Here is a 19,017-nt window from a genome sequence, read left to right as displayed (position 1 = left end):
AGATGTTCCCTCGGGTAGCAACCCTGAGGTGTGATTAATAAGAGCTTGGGGTGTAGTCATCAGAGCCAGCCAAAGATGTGCCAGAGCTGCCCTGGGTGCATTTCCTTAAGATGTGGAAAGAAGTTCATGCATCAGTCATCACTCTCAAGACCCTCTAGTGGTCTCTGAATTCCTCTTCTGGTTGTCGAGTGATGTAAGATGCCGTATCCCGTACCAGCTGGGCTTTGTTCTCCATCCGTCTCTCTGTAAGGGCTACGTCCTTTTCTGACCAGCAAACACATCGCCGTATTGGTCCTTTATTACCCAGAGAGAGATGACTCCAAGTTCAGATTAGGCTTTGCCCAAATTGCACTCTGGAGATTGTGGTAGATGGTAGTGGGTGTCACCCGTATTCCTTCGAGCTTGTGGCTTCTTGTGCGCTGGGGGTTTCCAGATGTCAGCACAGGTGTCTCTTCGTGTAAGGGATTTCTCCCCAGAGGCTGAAGGCTGCCCTGCACACCTCCCTCCCGGCTGAAAGTGCTGGGACATTTACGGCCCTTGGGAACAACCTGAACCACTGACTTTTCCGCCAGCTCCCGTGCCGCCGGCTGGGATAACTTCAGTGTGTGTTCTGCGTGGTTTCCCAGTTTCCCCGTGGGATTAAGCTCCAGTTGACGGTAGTAGCTGACTTGGTAACAAATCCTTTAATAGCCCCTTTCTTCCCTGTTATACCTCCCCACTCACTCCCTTTCCCTCCCAAATCAACTACCTGAACTCAACCCTCACCTCAGGGTCTGCTTCTGCAGGATCCTGAACTAAGAAGTCAATTCCAGGATATATCATAATTCAGGGGTCTCTGTCTGTTATCTACTCCCATATGTAATGTGAAGGATGTCTTAACTGTAACTTCAACACGTAGACTATAAAGAGGAAAAAATTGAAATAAACAAATGGGGAAAAGGTTTCCTTCTTCTCTTCCTTCATGACAGCTGCTTGCTGTCTCTGTTAAGTATTTATTGAGAAAATTTAGGAGATGCAAACTCAAATCCCTAAGGAGCCAGGTAGGTGATGTTTATATGAGAAGCAGATGTCATCCAATTGGGAGTGGTGGGGTCTGTGGCAGATGGTACATCCCTGGAAAGTTCTCTTATCCTCTGTTTCCTCTTCCTCTTCCCTTTTATCATTACAGTGTTAGTCAAACAAAACCTATCTGCAAGATGCTAAAATTCAAAGACAAGCATAAGAATTTCTTAGTGTAACAGGTAATCATCTGACTCCTTTGTTTAGGTGGAGATCACCTTTCAGGGGTACATTTTCCTTTAGACCTGACCAGTCAACTGAAATAACTGAGAGGAAGTCTTTTTTGCTCATGTATAATACCCTATTGTTCACACAATTCTATAACACTGTCCAAAAAAATTTCACCTTGAAATAAGGAAAGAATCTTTCCTACAGCTTGGGGGAAAGTCAAATGAGAAACTGTATTTTTCACCATACTCCACTTTGTAAAATATTTACATGCTGTCAGCTGAAGATAAGTCATAACAAATTATTCTCTTAAGTTTTGGCGTACTTGGCATGCTTTGCAGAACAATCATACTTGAAAGAGCCTTTTTAGTTGCAGCAGGGGACGCTACAGATGGAAAGAGAGAAGTACCCTGCCTTGAAATGTGATGGAGCCGTTCAGACGCTCGTGGAGAGTGACAGGACTCGCCTGGGGATGTACTGCACTGAGCCCATCTGCACTGTCAACTCTGACAGAGGCCAGATGTCACTTACTCTCTGACTCTCTTTTGGCCTCAGGTGTCAAAAAATGCTTCTCAGTGAAAATCCATGTCTGATGGGGAAGGGGGGCATCTGCCAGGTGTTCCCCTGGGTGATGCGCTGTCACTGTCACCTGGTGCCGGGCCTGGATGTGCAGTCGTCTCTCTCCAGCCACACCGTGAACAATGCAATAAGGAAATAGCTGTCTGTATGTCAGAAGTCTCACCCTGTAAACTCCTAAGGGTCGAAATGGGGCAGCGGCACTACCTCCTGCCCCTCCCCCGCCATCCCATTGGTGACACCCCCCCACCCCCGTAAACTGCACTGTGCCATTACAATGTCAGGGATCTTTGTGTCTGTCTCAGACGGGCTGAGGGCAGGGACAGGGCATCGCATCAACCTGATGGAAAGTCCAATCCTGGGAAAAGACTAAGACAAAGTGACTAAGGGCCCCGAGGAGACGGTGCCGTGGCACCAATGGCCAGTAATTCAGCCCCTCGCAGGGGCTGCAAACACACACCAGCCTGGTGATTCAAGTCCCCAGCCTTCCAGCTGAGGCCCAGCAATTGTGGAGCAGGGACAGGCCATCCCCACCGTTCCCATCTGAGTTCTTGGACCACAGAGCCCACAAACCTAGTGAAACACTGTGCGTTACGACTCAAAGTTTTGGGGAGGCTCGTTAAGAGTCCCTAACGACCCAGGCAAACACCAGCCATTTGTGGGGCCTCCCAGGGCCAGCACTTGCATGTCTATCTCACACCTCACGGCGACCCCAGGAGAAATGCACCGTTATTACCATTTTACAGGCAGGAAAACGGAGGCGCAGTGAGGTCAGGTCACTGCGGATAGACCCTCAGACCCTGAACAGTGGACCTGGGACCTGAACCCAGGGAGACTCTGGCCTGGCTGTGGTTTGTAGGGGGACTCTGCCCTGGGATCGCAGAGGCCACCTCCTGCCGCTGCCCACGGGCCGCTCCCCCACACAGTGACCCGCGGCTCCCGGCCGCCTCCCTTTGAGGTGCTGCTTTGGTCCCTGCTCCTTGGCTCTGTGCATTGCCGGACTAATCCCAGGGATGGGCAGCCACGAAAACGCGCGCTGACTCCCCCGCGGGAACATCTGGACGCAGCTCCCGTGCTGTGCTCTGAAGACACCCGGTTTGCGCGGATACCCCGCTCCCAGGGCTGCTCCCAGCCACGCCTGCACGGTGGGGTGCTAATGCAGCTCCCTGTGGGACCCTCCTTCCCCCCTCCCTTCGCAGGAGCCAGGATAGCGTCGCCCTCCGAAGGGCCCCCGCCCCCTCGCCTTTGTCCTTCACAGGCGCCCCCTCCAATAAGTCTGGACCTTGGGGTCCATTTCTCGAAGGACCTGAGCTAAGGCACAGGGTAACAGTCCCTCCTCCGCCGCCGCCCTGACCCTCGCTGCGCTCAATCGGCACCAGCGCTCCGCCCCTCCCCCACTCCTCACCCCTCCCCCTCCCCCACCCACACCCCGTACCCCTCCTCCCCGGGAGTGGCCCAGGGCCTCCTGGCGCCGGAACGACCTTACCTTGTTCACGCCGTCCGCCATCGCCTGGAGTGTGAGCTCCCGGGGCCCGTCCACCGTCTTCCCGTTGTCTGTGGGGCCCCAACTGGCGCTGTAAATGTCTATCAGCTGAGGCATGTGGCTGATGGAGGAGGCCTCGATAATGTCCGTCATGAAGGGCTGGTCCAGCATCCGGATCCCTGTGGGCAGTGAGGGCCGGGGAGCGCTGGGTGCCGGTCCCCGGTTCACAGGAGGCAAGGTGGGGTAGGGGGCTGGGGTCCTGGGTGTGGCTGGAGGTCTGCCTTCCTGGTGCCCTGGGCTCAGCCGGGCGATCCTGAATCCAGCCTCACGCTGTGTGTGTGATCAGAGGATAGGGCAGGTGCACTGACCGATCCACTCCATCCCTTTGGACCCCACCCACTCCTTTCCTTATGCAACTACTTGAAGACAATTTTATCCCCCTCGCAAAAGTTGCTAGAATTCCTAATGTGGTCTGTTTCTGAGGGGAAGCTTGGCTTCCAGGGACTGGGGGGTTGATGGGGGACACGTTTCAGAAGAGAAATAAAGCTACTGGGCATGACAGTGTGGGGAGGCGATTGCTCTTAGATATTTAAGGAACAATTCTAGAGGGCAGGGGGCAGGGGCAGGACAGTGCAAGGGGGAGGGGCAGGGAAGGAACTCTCAGTTGCATCGTAGCTGGGAAGGGGCTTTGGCAGGGGAAACAGAAATGTTGAAGGGATCATTCTAAAATATATTTGCAGTGGGGTGCAGGATACACCCCCTCCTCCTTCTCCCCTAGGCCACCTTTGTAAAGTGTGTGCTTCTGTGATGCCTTGTAGGAGTGACTTCTCGCTGGGAACTTTTCTCTGCTTGTGTGACTGTGTGTACAGGGATTTAGGAGGAGCCCAGGCCTGTGGCACCCATGGTTCACGTCACCCTTGGGCTGTCTAGAAAAAGCCTGTCCAGGGTTCACTCAGCAGCAGCCAATGGGAAGGGCATTTGTTCCTTCATCATTACCCTCTAAACATTGCTGTTTGGGGCCAAGATTGTTCTCTGCTTGATACGCTATTTCGTAGCAAGGGACCTAGAGTGCTGCTGAAGCTGACCTAAGTGTTTCCGTCCACGGGAGTTTTGAAAGGAAGGGCTGGTCTGTACATAGAGCCTGGCTTCTGACCCTTCTTACTTGTCCCCGGTGGTCAAAGGGCCTTACTACACAAGCATCACCTAATGTGGTGTGCACACCAACTTAAAGAAGGAAGATTCATATACATTGGTTACCTATGTACCTGTCACCACTTTCAAAAATCTACAGACAGGGACTTCCCTGGTGGCGCAGTGGTTAAGAATCCGCCTGCCAATGCAGGGGACACGGGTTCAAGCCGTGGTCCGGGAAGATCCCACATGCCACGGAGCAACTAAGCCCACGCACCACAACTACTGAAGCCTGCGCGCCCAGAGCCTGGGCTCCACAACAAGAGAAGCCACCGCAGTGAGAGGCCCACACACTGCAACGAAGAGTAGCCCCCGCTCACCACAACAGGAGAAAGCCTGTGCCCAGCAACGAAGACCCAACGCAGCCAAAAATAAATTAAAAAAAAAAAAAAAAAAAGGCCCAAAATCTACACACAGTTCATGTGGATGAGAACTAACTGCTGATTGTTGAATAAAGTTATAGGACTGCCTTCGCATCTTGATTTTCCTTTTCTAGTTGCAGGTAATAGGCTTGTATATCTTTTTTTTTTTTTTTTTTTTTTTTTTTTTTTTGCGGTACGCGGGTCTCTCACTGTTGTAGCCTCTCTCGTTGCGGAGCACAGGCTCCGGACACGCAGGCTCAGTGGCCATGGCTCACGGGCCCAGCCGCTCCGCAGCATGTGGGATCTTCCCGGACCGGGGCACGAACCCGTGTCCCCTGCATCGGCAGGCAGACTCTCAACCACTGCGCCACCAGGGAAGCCCTAGGCTTGTATATCTCAAAGCAGTTCATAATTATAGGGTCATTTGGAGAGCATTTCCTAAATACTGTGCCTGGGCCGCTTCTCCCCGGTCCCTGGAGTTTCTGAATATTTGCACAGGGCCTAAGCAGGTATTGGTCTAAGGTGGTTTTGAAGTGCAACCTGACATGAGAATGACTGTTTAGGTAATTGGGACACTGGGGGTATAAAGTTAATGCTTTTACATGCATGTTTTGTTAATTCTGAGATAAACATTTTTCCAGAAAAAAATATAAAGAAGGAAGATTCAGGCTCTTACAGGGCCCATGAAATTGACAGAAAATTATCTTTTCTCTTAAGGTTCTCTTTCCTCCTCCCACATCTCATGGCCCCTCCCTTGCGCTTGCACTGCAGTGTTCCCCAGTGCTCACCCTCCTCCTGTCTAACCTATGAGCTCAGTAGGCCTTTCCCCTGAAGTCTTTCTGGGTCCAGCTGTGCAGGTCCTCTGTTAGCACTGCACTGTCAGCCTTCTCTTACAATTGTTTATTTGTGTGTTTCATTTACCACCGGACAGCAAGGTCTTTGTGTCCAGGGCACATGTCCATTCTGTGTACTTCTATGTCCCTGGGCGTCAGCATGGCACTTGGAATTTATCTTAAGCTTGATAAATATTTGGTGAATACATGCATGATATTATTACCTAATGTAGTTGATTTTCTCCCTATAGCAGGGATAACAGGTCCAGACTTTCCATCCTCTACTCAAAAATCAGGTCACCGTTTTTGCCAACGAGTCTAATTATTAGTTAATATCCTTTCTCCTGGAGAAAGCTCCTACAGCATAAGCATAGTCTTTGGTTTCAACTTTCCAGAAGCTAAGTTTTATGGTTCATTTCATTAGGGATAGGAAATCTAAAACTCCACATTTCACTTTTGGCCCACCTATATTTTGCTCATTTAAAAAGTCTGTTTAACAAAGGTGGCCAACAGCTTACAGAATAAACTGAAGAGCACAGCTTCTTCTCACACGTCGTGTCCAATTTGTGGACTGGAAATGTCGCAGAGAGGCTGGTATTCACTTGTCTACAAGGAGGAAACTCAGATGGTCTTGAACTCATCCAGTGCCCAGATGACCAGCACTGAATAGCCTGCCTCCATTGGAAAGAGGGAGAAGTTCAACTCTGGCCAAAGTGCACCCGGACTATCCCACGTGCCAAACAGTGGCGACTTTGCATTTTGTCACCAGCTGGGGTCCTTTGCCCTCTCTCTTTTGCAGGTCCTGTCTCTCTGCCTCTCTCCCTCTTCATCCCGCCCTGGCTCCCTTTGTGCCCCCCAGAACATCAGAGCTGTTGTGTATTAATCTTCTGACTGTTCAGCATCTAGGGAGGCCACGGGCTGGGAGCAGGGCTCTCATTCACATTCAGGGGCCAGACCCCCAGCATTCTTTGAATCCCATTAAGCTCGGAGGGAATGAGGCATGCATGAATTGAATGAGATACAGTATTAATTTTTGCAGGCAACTGCCCCATGAGCGGCCAAGACCCAGGCTCAGGGTGACCCAAGGGTTTTTAGGGAGGGACTCTGTCCCTGGATGGTCTAGGGGGTTGGGGAGGGGGAGAGAGAGGGAGAAAGATGGGGAAGGCAAGAGAGTGAGAGTGAGAGTGAGAGGCAGAAGGAGAGCGGGAAGCCCAGGGAGCCAGGACTCAGCATCCTCACGTTTGCACAATGCTGTGCTGGCTGCGGGGAGGTGATGGCAGGACAGCCTGCACATCAAGCCATTTCTGTCCCCTGCCCTCCCGCCAGCCTGAGCACCGCATTCATGACCAGCAGTGAATCTGTGAGTCCCTCCTGCCTTTTAGAACCTGAGCCTCACGCCTGCTGCACGGCTTGCTTGCAGCCCTGGGCTCTAGGGGCTGCACAGCCCAGGGGTTTGAGCTAAATCCTCTGCCTCTCCTCCTGTTACAAAAGGTGAGCTTGTACGGACACCAGGAAGTGCTACGTCTGTCCCCACACCTCAGTGTCGATAATCGCCACTTTTGTGTTCACTAATATTCATCTGCAGGCTAAGGAGCCGATGCATGCTGGTCTAGGTCTTAAGGATCTGGAAACAAGTTAATCATTGTGCCAACAAGCGATTTTTACTGCTTTATTTAAAAACTCAGATAAAATATGTACAAACTCACTGGACTATTAGGAGTTTTATTGGCCAAATATGTGGAAGCAATTCATCGCTGGTAGAGAAATTTCAGGGTACTTTGATAACAGTCTACAGTGTGGTTTTCAAACTTTTTAGAATCTTTGCTCAAAGGAGCACTCGTTAGCAGATGCATAAGTCTATCTGCTCTGCCTTCAGAGGAAGGCAGGTAAGGCCAATGCCACCTGGCCTGGCCCCAGCCTGGGGCTGCTCTGAGGGGCTCTACAGAAGCCCAGGTGTGATGCTGTAGAATCTGCCCTCGGGTCACTTGCTGTGCCCCGGCATCCAGCAATCATGATCTGATATTGTCGTGCTTGTTTGCTCCTTGTCTGGGTCTCCCTTTAGACTCGAAGCTGTGTGAGGGCAGGTGTCTTGTCTTCTGGCTCACTGCTGCATCCCCGCCCCCCAGCAGGACCGGCACATGGTGGGCACCCAGCTGCAACTCCTGAGTCCTGGAAGGGACTGAAGGCAAGAGACAGCATCTCCCAAAAGGCGTGATGCATTTCGAGCCTTTTTCATACTCTCAGAGGTATAAGTCTGACAAACTTGCAAGAAACATCATTTGAAGGGTTCATTATTTATATTGGCTTCCCTGGTGGTGCAGTGGTTAGGAATCTGCCTGCCAATGCAGGGGACACCGGTTCGAGCCCTGGTCCAGGAAGATCCCACATGCCACGGAGCAACTGGGCCTGTGTGCCGCAACTGCTGAGCCTGCGTGCCACAACTAATGAGGCCCGCAAGCCTAGAGTCTATGCTCCGCAATGAGAGAGGGCACCACGGTGAGAAGCCCGCACACCGCAATGAAGAGTAACCCCGCTTGCCGCAACTGGAGAAAGCCTGCGCACAGCAGTGAAGACCCAAAGCACCAAAAATAAATAAATAAATATATTATGTTTATTTATTTATTTATTATATTTATTTATTTATTATAACTTCAAATAAATTTGAAGTTATTAAAGCTTTGAGTCAGCACCAAGACTTTGGGACAGCCCAGATGTACCGGTCTGCGTGGTACAGAGCATTTACTCTTTGGGAGCCAGACTAATTGGAATTTTCCTCTCTCCTTGCCATGTGTTACCTAGAGGAAGTGGTAACGGCTGTGCTCATGGAAACAGGCAGCAGAAGTCAAAGAGAGAGCTCATCTTAAGGAAGAAGTTTCTAGAGTTACCCATGTCCAAAGGCAGAACAGACTTTGTTGTGAGGGAGTGAGTTTCCCGTCACTGGAGGCGTGCAGTTCCAGGCTGGGTCCAGGCTACATCAGGAGAGCAGGAAAAGAGAAGCTGTTCGGGACTTCCCTGGTGGCACAGTGGTTAAAAATCTGCCTGCCAGTGCAGGGGACACAGTTTCAAGCCCTGGTCCGGGAAGATCCCACGTGCCGCAGAGCAACTAAACCCGTACGCCACGACTACTGAGCCTGCGTGCCACAGCTACTGAAGCCTGCGTGCCCAGAGCCCGTGCTCCGCAACAAGAGAAGCCACCGCAGTGAGAAGCTATAACAAAGAGTAGCCCCCGCTCACTGCAACTAGAGAAAGCCCACACACAGCAACGAAGACCCAACGCAACCAAAAATAAATAAATTAATTAATTTAAAAAAAAAAGAGAGAGAGAGAAGCTCTTCAAGTGTTTTAGTGCAGGGACCCAGGCTGCGCTGGGTGCTAAACTGTTTTACAATTTACTAGCTGTGTGGCCCCATGTTCAGTTTCGTTCATTCTCTGTAAAAGAGGGATAGTAATATATAATAAATATGTTCTCTTTATAAAATATATAATAATGTATGATAAGGCTGTAAAGAGGGTTAAGTGAGTAAAAGGTTTTGCATCGTGCCAGACACATTGGAAGAGACCATATGTTATTATTATTATTGCTACTCTTATTGTTGTTATCATCATGCAAGTGTCAGTGGGTGTTCAGGCTCAGGGAACTTTAGACCCTCTTTGGGGCCCAAGATTTTGAGATTCTGATGGGTAAATGGAAAAGATGAGCTGCTGGGAATTCACACGCTCTATTTCCAGCATCCAGATGACACACAGTGGATGGATGGCCATGATGCTCGTTGGCCTGGAGTGGCCTAGGCTGTTGATGCAAAGGGGTCCTCTGCCTGTCTTCACTGCTGGTGGACATTCCCAGTGTGCCCTTGCTGGGGAGGGGAAGTGGGTGATGAGAAGGCCCAGGTCTCCTTGGAACTAATTTGATTGGGATAAAGTAGCAAAGCTGAGACGGTGCTGGTAGAAGGGGAGATACCTTGTAGAAATTCCATCAGCTTTGGGTCCTTAGATCTTTATGCCCTTAATCCCTTAACTCCATTCATCCACCGATTCTTTTATTCAGTGATTAATCTCTACTGATTATCATGGGTTTATCCACCGATGCTTCCTTCTCTTTATTCCTTCCTTGCTTTCTGCCACTCAGCAAATAGGGTTTGATCATCCTCTGTGTGCCAGACCCTGCTGTGGGTGCGAAGGTGAGAGACAACAGACATGGCTCCTGTCTTTGTGGACACTGTTGTCTGCCTGCGGAGAATGATACTGATCAAAGAACCAGGCACAAGAATTTGTGATAACTGACAGTATTAGTGCTGGGAAGAGAAGATTCAGCATCTTTATCTGTGGATGGGGACTGGCCTGGGCAATGATGTTGGAGGATGCCGTGGGGACCCGCTTGCTGCAGGATGAAGAGGTGGTGGCCAGGTGGGCCGTAGGGGGCAGGTATTCTGGGCAGAGGAAGAGCACATACAAAGGCCCAGTAGAGGAAGGAGCGTGGCTACTTCCTGACTCACAGTTGCTAAGAAGTTTCCTCTAAATTATATTTACACAGAGACTAACCACATGTGTATGGGAACTTAATATACAATGAAGGTGGCACCACAAATCAAAGGGATGGGATGGATTATTAAATAGATGGTATTGGGGATGTTTACTCACTATTTGGAGAAAAATAAAACTTGATCCCCAGCTGGCATGACATACAGAGGTGGAATCCAGGTAGACTAATGGCCTCATGTGAAAGTTTGGGAGAAGATCCTTGTGCTGATTAAAACTGATCAGGGGCTAATATGTGGGACATACCAAGAACGTGTGCAAATTAACAGGAAAAAGACAGGAACCTCCATGGAAAAATGAGAAAGTGTATGAGTAGAAGAGAAACCCAAAAGGCTCACGGGCCGATGAAGAGATGCTCAATGATTTTTTTCCTTGTTTCCCTTCAGAGGACTCATTTTATCATCTCGTCTCCACTTTCCTTTCTTTTTCTGGACTGAGATTCTGCAGCACCTTAACTTTAGCCTTTTTTTGAAGACAAGAGACCCGGGATCCAGGGGGCAGTTGGACATCGCCTCCCTACCCTGTGACTGAACACCTCGAGACGAGCAGTGATATGGGTCGGCCACCAGATGGCGCTCCAGACCTCCCCAGCTCAGAAAGCTCGGGAAAGGAAAGATTCTCCGGAGAGTACGGCCCATTTATTAGTAGAATGAGGAAAATCAGCCAACTTTTGAAATTGCCAGCCAGAATGAACAAAATGTTCCCCTCAAATCTGTAAGGTAGAATTCTGCTTCTGTTGCGATTCCTGAGTACCTCTCCAGGGCTTTCTCAGGAAGAATTCCTTTCGCTCCCCTTGGGGAGCCCTGAGTCACTGGATGTCCTGCTGGGCACAGGGTGGGGACTGGACCTTCCTGCCCCTGAGCGCTTAGGCCCCGTAAGAGTGGCTACAGAGGAAGCAAGCTGGGGTTAAGGGAGCGCAAGAAGGCGGCCCCTTTGCTCAGAGCCTCTGTGGGGCTGGGCCAGCCTCCCCCCCACCCCCCCCCCCACCCCCACCCCCACCCCCGGCTCTGGGCTCGGCTCCTGGATCCTCAGAGCCTTGCCTTGAGACCTGTGAGCTATCGGGGTTCACGGACCCGGGTCGGGTCGTGTCTTTCGGGTACCGGGCTGCATCCGCTCGCCTTTGGCATCAGGGGCGAGTCAGAGGCTGTCACACTCTGCCTGGATCTGCCCACCCGAACGAGGGGCTTGCCTGGGGCGTGTCCTCTGCCTTGCGGGTGGGGCTGCAGGCTGGACAGGCCAGGTGCTGGAGGCTGAGGTCCCGCCCCCCACCAGACCCCACCCACCGATGAGGGATGGGAATTGGTGGATAAACTCCCAGCCTCCTCCTCTAGGGGGGCAAGAGCCCCCCAGAGCCCCAGTTAGGGAGCCCCAGCTCATCTACACACCCTCTGTTGGTCCCTCGTCCCACCGTCTTTCCCTCTCTCTCCCTCACTGGCTTCCCAGGGTCACCTCCCAAAGAAACTCCTTGCACCCAGATCCTTGCTTTAGGTTTGCCTTTAGGGAATTCAAACAAAGAGAGCAGGAGAATCAGGTACATTTGATAAGCAGCTTAGATGTTTTCAGAGTGCAAATTACAAGAGAGAAAAAGAAGAAGCAGGGTTTCCCTGGTGGCGCAGTGGTTGAGAATCTGCCTGCTAATGCAGGGGACACGGGTTCAAGCCCTGGTCTGGGAGGATCCCACATGCCACGGAGCAACTAGGCCTGTGAGCCACGACTACTGAGCCTGTGCGTCTGGAGCCTGTGCTCTGCAACAAGAGAGGCCACGATAGTGAGAGGCCCGCGCACCGCGATGAAGAGTGGCCCCCGCTTGCCACAACTAGAGAAAGCCCTCGCACAGAAACGAAGACCCAACACAGCAAAAATAAATAAAATAAATTAATAAACTCCTACCCCTAACATCTAAAAAAAAAAAAAAAGCATAAAGAGAAAAAATTTAAAAAAAAAAAGAAGCAGATGGAGAAAAAGACCCCAGTGGACCTCCAGTTGCCATGAGCTAATCCCAACTCTTCACTGTTGCAGGCAGTTGTTCTAAGGATCCCTTGTTCAAAAATCCAGTTACTTTGGGCATGCAGAAACTTCAAAACTCTTTTGAAGACCGTCATTGTGAATGAGAAATCCACGTTTGACATTTTCAGTTGCCTCCACTCTGCGCTGCGAACAGGGAACCCCCCCACTCAGATAGCACCCGGAGTGTGAGCCTGGCTTGTAAAATATTAACCAGGTGATATTCTTTCCCCTGAGCTCATAATGGCTTCTGATATTCTGATGCCAGCATTTTGGAGGCACACAGAATACAGAGAGATGAAAACCAAGGGGCAAAGCCGCCCCAGTTACATTTCAGAACCCTCTGGATGTATTCGTTTGAGGAATTCAGCACCCAGCTCAGGCAAACCTCTTAGCAGACAGTGTTGAAAGAGGTTAATGGTGGGTTTGTATAGGTTGCTCTTGCTTTATTTAGGTCCCTGGAAATGCAAGTGTCAGCACAAAGTATGTTTATGGTTCCATTAAATCACCAGGAAAAAAATATCAAGACAGTTGTAAAAAAAAGAAAAGCAAGGTTGGATGACTCAGCGTGAATAAATTAAGAACCAAATTTGACGCAAAACTTGGAATGAGCCAGGAGCCACTCCATTCTCCAGCATATTGTTGAAAGCTTATGAACCCCTTTCTCTCATTTTCTCTCTCCCTTTCTGTCTCTCTCTATTTTTTTTTTTTGGCTGGGGGAGGTGTTGGTTTCTAAATTTCTGGTGACCAGCCACCCTTCTTTCTAAAGGCCCATAAAGAGGAATTTGTTAAATGTCTTTCCCGTGGAACTTAATAAAAAGGTTCTAGGTAGAATATTTTCCCTTCAAGATGAGATGCATTGTGCAAACAAACAAACATACAAAAAACCCCACCAAAAACATTTGGAAGAGTTCTGAGTATATTTACAATAATCTGTACACACCTCCTTATATTCTACTGTCTTTATTTGATTCCTATTAAAATGCTATGGTTACTTGGACAAAACTATAATTCGAAAAGATAGGGAACCCTCTTAACTGTTGGTGGGAATGTAAATTGGTGCAGCCATCATGGAAACAGTATGGAGGTTCCTCAGAAAACTAAAAATAGAGTTGCCATATGAACCAGAAATCCCACTCCTGGGCACATATCCAGACAAAACTATAATTTGAAAAGACATATGCACCCCTACGTTCATAGCAGCACTATTCACAATAGCCAAGACATGGAAACAACCTAAATGTCCATCAACAGATGAATGGATAAAGAAGATGTGGTACATATATACAATGGAATACTACTCAACCATGAAAAGAATGAAATAATGCCATTTGCAGTAACATGGATGGACCTGGAGAGTATTATACTAAGTGAGGTAAGTCAGAAAGAGAAAGACAAATACCATATGATATCACTTATATGTGGAATCTAAAATATGACACAAATGAACTTATCTAAGAAATGGAAACAGACTCACAGACATAGAGAACAGACTTGTGGTTGCCAAGGGGGAGGGCAGGTGAGGGAGTGTTGGATTGGGAGTTTGGGATTAGCAGATGCAAACTAGTATCTATAGAATAGATAAACAACAAGGTCCTACTGTACAGCACAGGGAACTCTATTCAATATCCTGTGATAAACCGTAATGGAAAAGAATATGAAAAGGAATATCTATACACACACACACACACACACACACACACACATATGTATAACTGAATCACTTTGCTGTACACCAGAAACTAACACAACATTGTAAATCAACTCTACTTCAATAATAAAAAAAAAAAGATGTTATGGATACTGACACACAAAGAGTACAGACAGTACAATTCCATTTATATAAAGTTTAAAAACTGGGAATAACTGACATTTGCTGTTAGAAATCAGGGTCGTGACTATTCTTGTGTGTATGGGCAGTAACTGGGAGGGAACACAAGGAGGGCTTTGGGGTGCTGGTCGTGTTTTGTTTCTTGATGGTTACATGGATGTGGTCAGTTTGTGAAACTTCATTGACCTGTGTGCTCATGATCTGTGCACCTTAAAAAAATTTTAAGTTTATTGATCTTGCCATATAGGTTAAGTTAAAAAAATGTTTTTCACTCTTGCTAAGTGTACCAGTCCCCACTCTCCTGCTCCACTGGTAATCTTTGCTGCGCCGTGGCCAGGCCCGAGACCTGAGTGTGATGCCTCCTGGGATTCTTTGGCAGGGACAGCCTACCTGCGACCTTGGAGCCGTAGGCCACTCCGACTCCGCAGATGTTGTTGTTGGCGACTGCAGAAACTTCCCCGGCGCATCGGGTCCCATGGCTGCAGAGAACAGTAAAGACAAGTCAGATACAGGGTCAAACGACTAGGAGAAGATCCCTTAAATTCTATCTATGGTTCTTTTCAATGGTTCAGTTAACCCGGAGCCAGCCCAGGCCCCCGGATTTTCCATCTGTGTCTCTCCTTTCGACCCCTTCCAATTCCCAGCTACTCTTCCTGACCTTGGTTTGTTTCTACCATGAAGAGTCTTCTCAGAACATTTTCAACCTTGAGAGGTGATCTTTACTTTAAAATTCGAAGTGTCTTACTGCGGAAAACAGTTATAGGCTTTCTGTGAAAAGGAGACACAATCTAAGACAGGTTGGTGCTGGTCGAAACAGCTGATTTTTTTTTTTTTTTTTTTTTTGAAGCGCTAGAATTGTGGGCTGGTGTTTATTTTCAAGGCTGGTTCTGTCCACAGGCAGGTAATGAATGCTGCCTGCCAGTTGTGGGATGAAGGTTATTTACCTTTTTGGATTATAGCCTCCTTTAGGACATACTGAATGCTACAAATCCCCCACCTTCCTCTGGAACTAAATACACGCACACTGGCAACTGTTTGCATTCAATTTCGAGGGGTCCACAGAAACTTTGAGGCCGACCAGATTAAGAATCCCAGGCATCTATTAGATAATCTTTCTGAAGTTTGCCAGCCTTACAACTCTGAGCAAGGCCTTCTCAGGGCTTATGTTCTAGAATGTTCTCCGCAATAGACACTGGAATTTCATTAACTTTTCCCCTTTTGCTCCCTTTTCCGTTACACCAAAGGAATCCAAACAGCTCTCCCCTTGAACTGGGCCGGCCTGGTGGCTGGCTTGGACCCATGGGAGGCAGCGGGAGGATGCCCTCTATGCTCTGGGCCAGGGTCCGTACAGAGGAGCTTGGGCTACAGCTGAGGCCACGCGGGGAGTGCAGCCGGGCAGCCCCCGTTGTTCCAACGCCTCAGGTGAGGCCCCTGGAGGCCTCCCTCCCCCAGACCCAGCCAGGTTACCCCGTCAGCAGCACATGGAGAGAGACAGGTGCCCACCTAAGTTGCAGGATTGTGAGCTAGTAGATGTTCTCTTTTAAGCCACTAGGTTTCGGGGCTGTTTGTTAAACGGCAACAGGGAACTGAACCCTGCATAAGCTTGAAGTCAATCAGAATGCCGTGTTTTAACCCCAAACAGCATTCAAGAGGAGGAGTGGTCCAATGTACACATCACTGGAAACAGCCAGCCCCAACCTGAAAGTCCATCCTAATGGCCCATGAAGCAGCTAAATACGAAGTCGGCTGCAAAAGTGTCAGCTTGGCCTGCAGAGGGATGGTGGTGAGGGCTGGCTTCCCCCTCACTATTCACATGGCAGGTGCAGGAAGGGATGTGGGGAAGGGGATTTATTGGCTGTGTAGCCCAAGAAGTCCTGATTTCTGCAGTGTAGACTCTTTGCCACATTCTCTTAGGGCAAGCAAACTCACACCCGCCCTTAAAAAATCACATCGGAGGACTGAAAATATACACACATATTTTCTTTCTCTATATGAACAAAAGTGAATCCTGCCTCCATGAAGGCTACACATCTCATGGACTCAAAATTCCCTTTGGAACAAGAATGAAATCTGTATGTGGTGTCTGAGGAGACCTCGTCGTGACTGCAGAGGCCAGCCCTGTGGTCGAAGCTCTGTGAAGACCCCACGTGCTGACTGAGTAAACCCCTGTCTTCTTGCCTGTAAGTTTTTGGTAGATGTCATTTGAGATTTTTGAGAAGGGACTTAGTTATGGTTTAACTTGATGGGAGAAACTACCACGGACGTGGCTTTCATGGCCCCCATCTTATTCTCAGTGCTGAAGAAAATGGTAAATAAAATTCTGAAAAACAGCATGGAAGTATACACACATATATCTATATGAAGTGAAATATATACATACACATTTTATATTGATTAGTATGTAGACTTTAAATGTATATATTTAAGTATATAGTTGTACTTATATCTACTTATGTGTGTGTAATTATATACTTCTATATTCATATATATATATACTTATATATATTCATATATATATACTTATATATATATATACTTATACATTATATATAATCCACATATTAGATATTTAAATATATAAAATACACACCATGTTAAGAGGACATGCATATACTTTATATATACACACATATCTATTTAAAAATGGAACTTGTGCAGATACTGATTAAATTTGGCTGGCTCCCTTGCTGTTTGGTTCATGCTGAACAAATAAATATTTGATTTTTTTTTTTTTTTTTTTTTTGTGGTACGCGGGCCTCTCACTGTTGTGCCTCTCCCATTGCGGAGCACAGGCTCCGGACGTGCAGGCTCAGCAGCCATGGCTCATGGGCCCAGCCGCTCCGCAGCATGTGGGATCTTCCCGGACCCGGGCACGAACCTGTGTCCCCTGCATCGGCAGGCGGACTCTCAACCACTGCGCCACCAGGGAAGCCCCAAATAAATATTTGAATAAAGTTTAAAAAGCAGTGCCACATCTAATTCGAGTGAGCACTAATTTCCTTATTATGTAATCATCAGCCCTGCCAGGCTCTCCTTTCCGAGGCCTTGCCTGGAACAGTCGATGCTTTGACCGACATCTGTGAAGCACACATTATGCTGGTGGAGGGGAGCCTTGCTCCTCTGAGACCCAGGGTCAGCTACTGGACCACCCATCACCCTCCCACCGTGTGATAGACCTTCTCTGCTCACAGAAGCCTGGAGGACAAAATCGTGCGAACTTCCTTGAGCAGATTAAAGACACTGAATGCTTCCAAATCCTTAATTTTGGCCTTTAAGTGGGGAGATGACTGTCGTGGTCCCTCCAGAGGAACATATGGGAAAAAACATTTCATGGCTAAATTAGGCGACACTAATTATAAGCGGGTAGTGGCTCCCTGTCATTCTTGGTGACACCAGGCGTCTTCGCACCCCTGGGCCTCTGCAGCTCTGTCGCCACAGCCTTGAGTGCCTTCCCTTCAGTCCTGTTTTCCTGATCGTCTCAGAGAACGAGTTTGCTCCCCTGAATATCAGGAGAATCCTGTCCCAAGTCCATATTCATTTGGTCCCTTTGCTCTCTCAAGAACATTCAGTAGCTCCCCTTTGTCTCTAGAGTAGAACATGAGTCTGTCAGAAGTGGAAATAGCTGTGAGTGTGGGGAGGAGGGACAAATCTCGGTGGCTTGATTGGCCTCCTTTTTTTTTTTTTTTGAAATTCAGTAAATGTTTATTGATTGGCTGATTGAATAAAACAGTCCAGGTGAGAAGTCTGATTAGCTCATAAAAGAGTGGGATTTGGAAAAAAAGATGTTATCTAACAAAATCTGAGTAAGTTATAATCTTTTCAAACATCTTCAACATATTCAGAACAAAAGTAACTTAAAAAATAGATTACTGAACAGAGCTCCACAGGAAGGGCAAGAAGACTGATTTTTTTTTTAATTTATTTTTTTGCTTTATAACAAATTTAATCAGTTATACATATACATATGTTCCCATATCCCCTCCCTTTTGCGTCTCCCTCCCACCCTCCCTATCCCACCCCTCCAGGCGGTCACAAAGCACCGAGCTGATCTCCCTGTGCTATGCGGCTGCTTCCCACTAGCTATCTACCTTACGTTTGGTAGTGTATATATGAACATGCCGCTCTTTCACTTTGTAGAAGACTGATTTTTGATGAAGATCCAACACTTGTATGGACCCATCGTCTGGCCCCTGGAAGACCTGAACCACTGACTAGGGTTAGTGAGTACTCTCTGGCTCTATAGAACCAAGCCCGTAATTTTGTGCTTTAACTAATTAATGGTCTCCTTCTGACAAAAGTCATCGGGGGGCAAGTAACAGGAGTCAGGGGTATCATGTTGCCAGAACGGCCTCAATCTACTGTTCCCCTGGTCCTGTGCCCTTGGCAGTGTGATTTTCTTGTTCCTTCATGAAGAGGGGAAGCACATTTCCCCTACCTTGAGTCTGGCTGGCCTCGTGACTTGCTTTGGACAAAAGAATGTGGTGGAAGTGATGGGCCTGGCCCTCAAGAGGACCACAGCTGCTCTTTCTCCTGAAACTGCCCTGGTGCCATGTGGACAAGCCCAGGCTGGCCCACTGGATGGTGAGAGACTGTAACCCCTCATGCCTGTCACCCAAGCTGACAGCCAGCTGTCCCCCAGACATGTGAGAGAGGCCATCCTAAGCCAGCTAGCCCCCAGCCTCCCTGCCAACCAACCCTGGATGCAGGGACGAGCCAGATCAACAGAACTGTCCAGCTGACCTACAGACTTGTGAGCGATATCAGTGCTTATTGCTTTAAGCTACTACTTTTGGGATGATTTGTTATGTGGCATTACTTGGCAATAGATAACTGATACGCTGGACAAGGAAGGCTAGAGGGACAATCCCAGGTTAACCTGTGCAGGGTGGGGTTTAAGCCTGGACCCTGATGATGGCTGCACTGGGGCTTCCCCTACAGCCGTGGTGGCTGCTGAGATGTCCAAGAAAACCCTGA

The 19,017-nt window shown here is 48.5% G+C and overlaps 1 protein-coding gene across 2 annotated transcripts in view; it reads right to left on the bottom strand.

Annotated features, from left to right (window-relative positions):
* PCSK2 (proprotein convertase subtilisin/kexin type 2) overlaps positions 1-19,017 on the bottom strand; it is a gene marked incomplete at both ends in the record, with an annotated part of 223,952 nt that overhangs the window by 25,532 nt on the left and 179,403 nt on the right. For both annotated transcript variants that reach the window (XM_082645679.1, XM_082645680.1), the window contains 2 exons: positions 3,290-3,465; positions 14,434-14,522. In XM_082645679.1, the coding sequence (XP_082501805.1) occupies positions 3,290-3,465; positions 14,434-14,522 (265 nt within the window). The remainder of the gene's footprint in view (positions 1-3,289; positions 3,466-14,433; positions 14,523-19,017) is intronic.

The sequence above is a fragment of the Mesoplodon mirus genome, assembly GCF_964341445.2.
Source record: "Mesoplodon mirus genome assembly, chromosome: 15".
Lineage (NCBI taxonomy): Eukaryota > Metazoa > Chordata > Mammalia > Artiodactyla > Ziphiidae > Mesoplodon > Mesoplodon mirus.
This window is presented reverse-complemented; position numbering and strand designations above follow the sequence as displayed.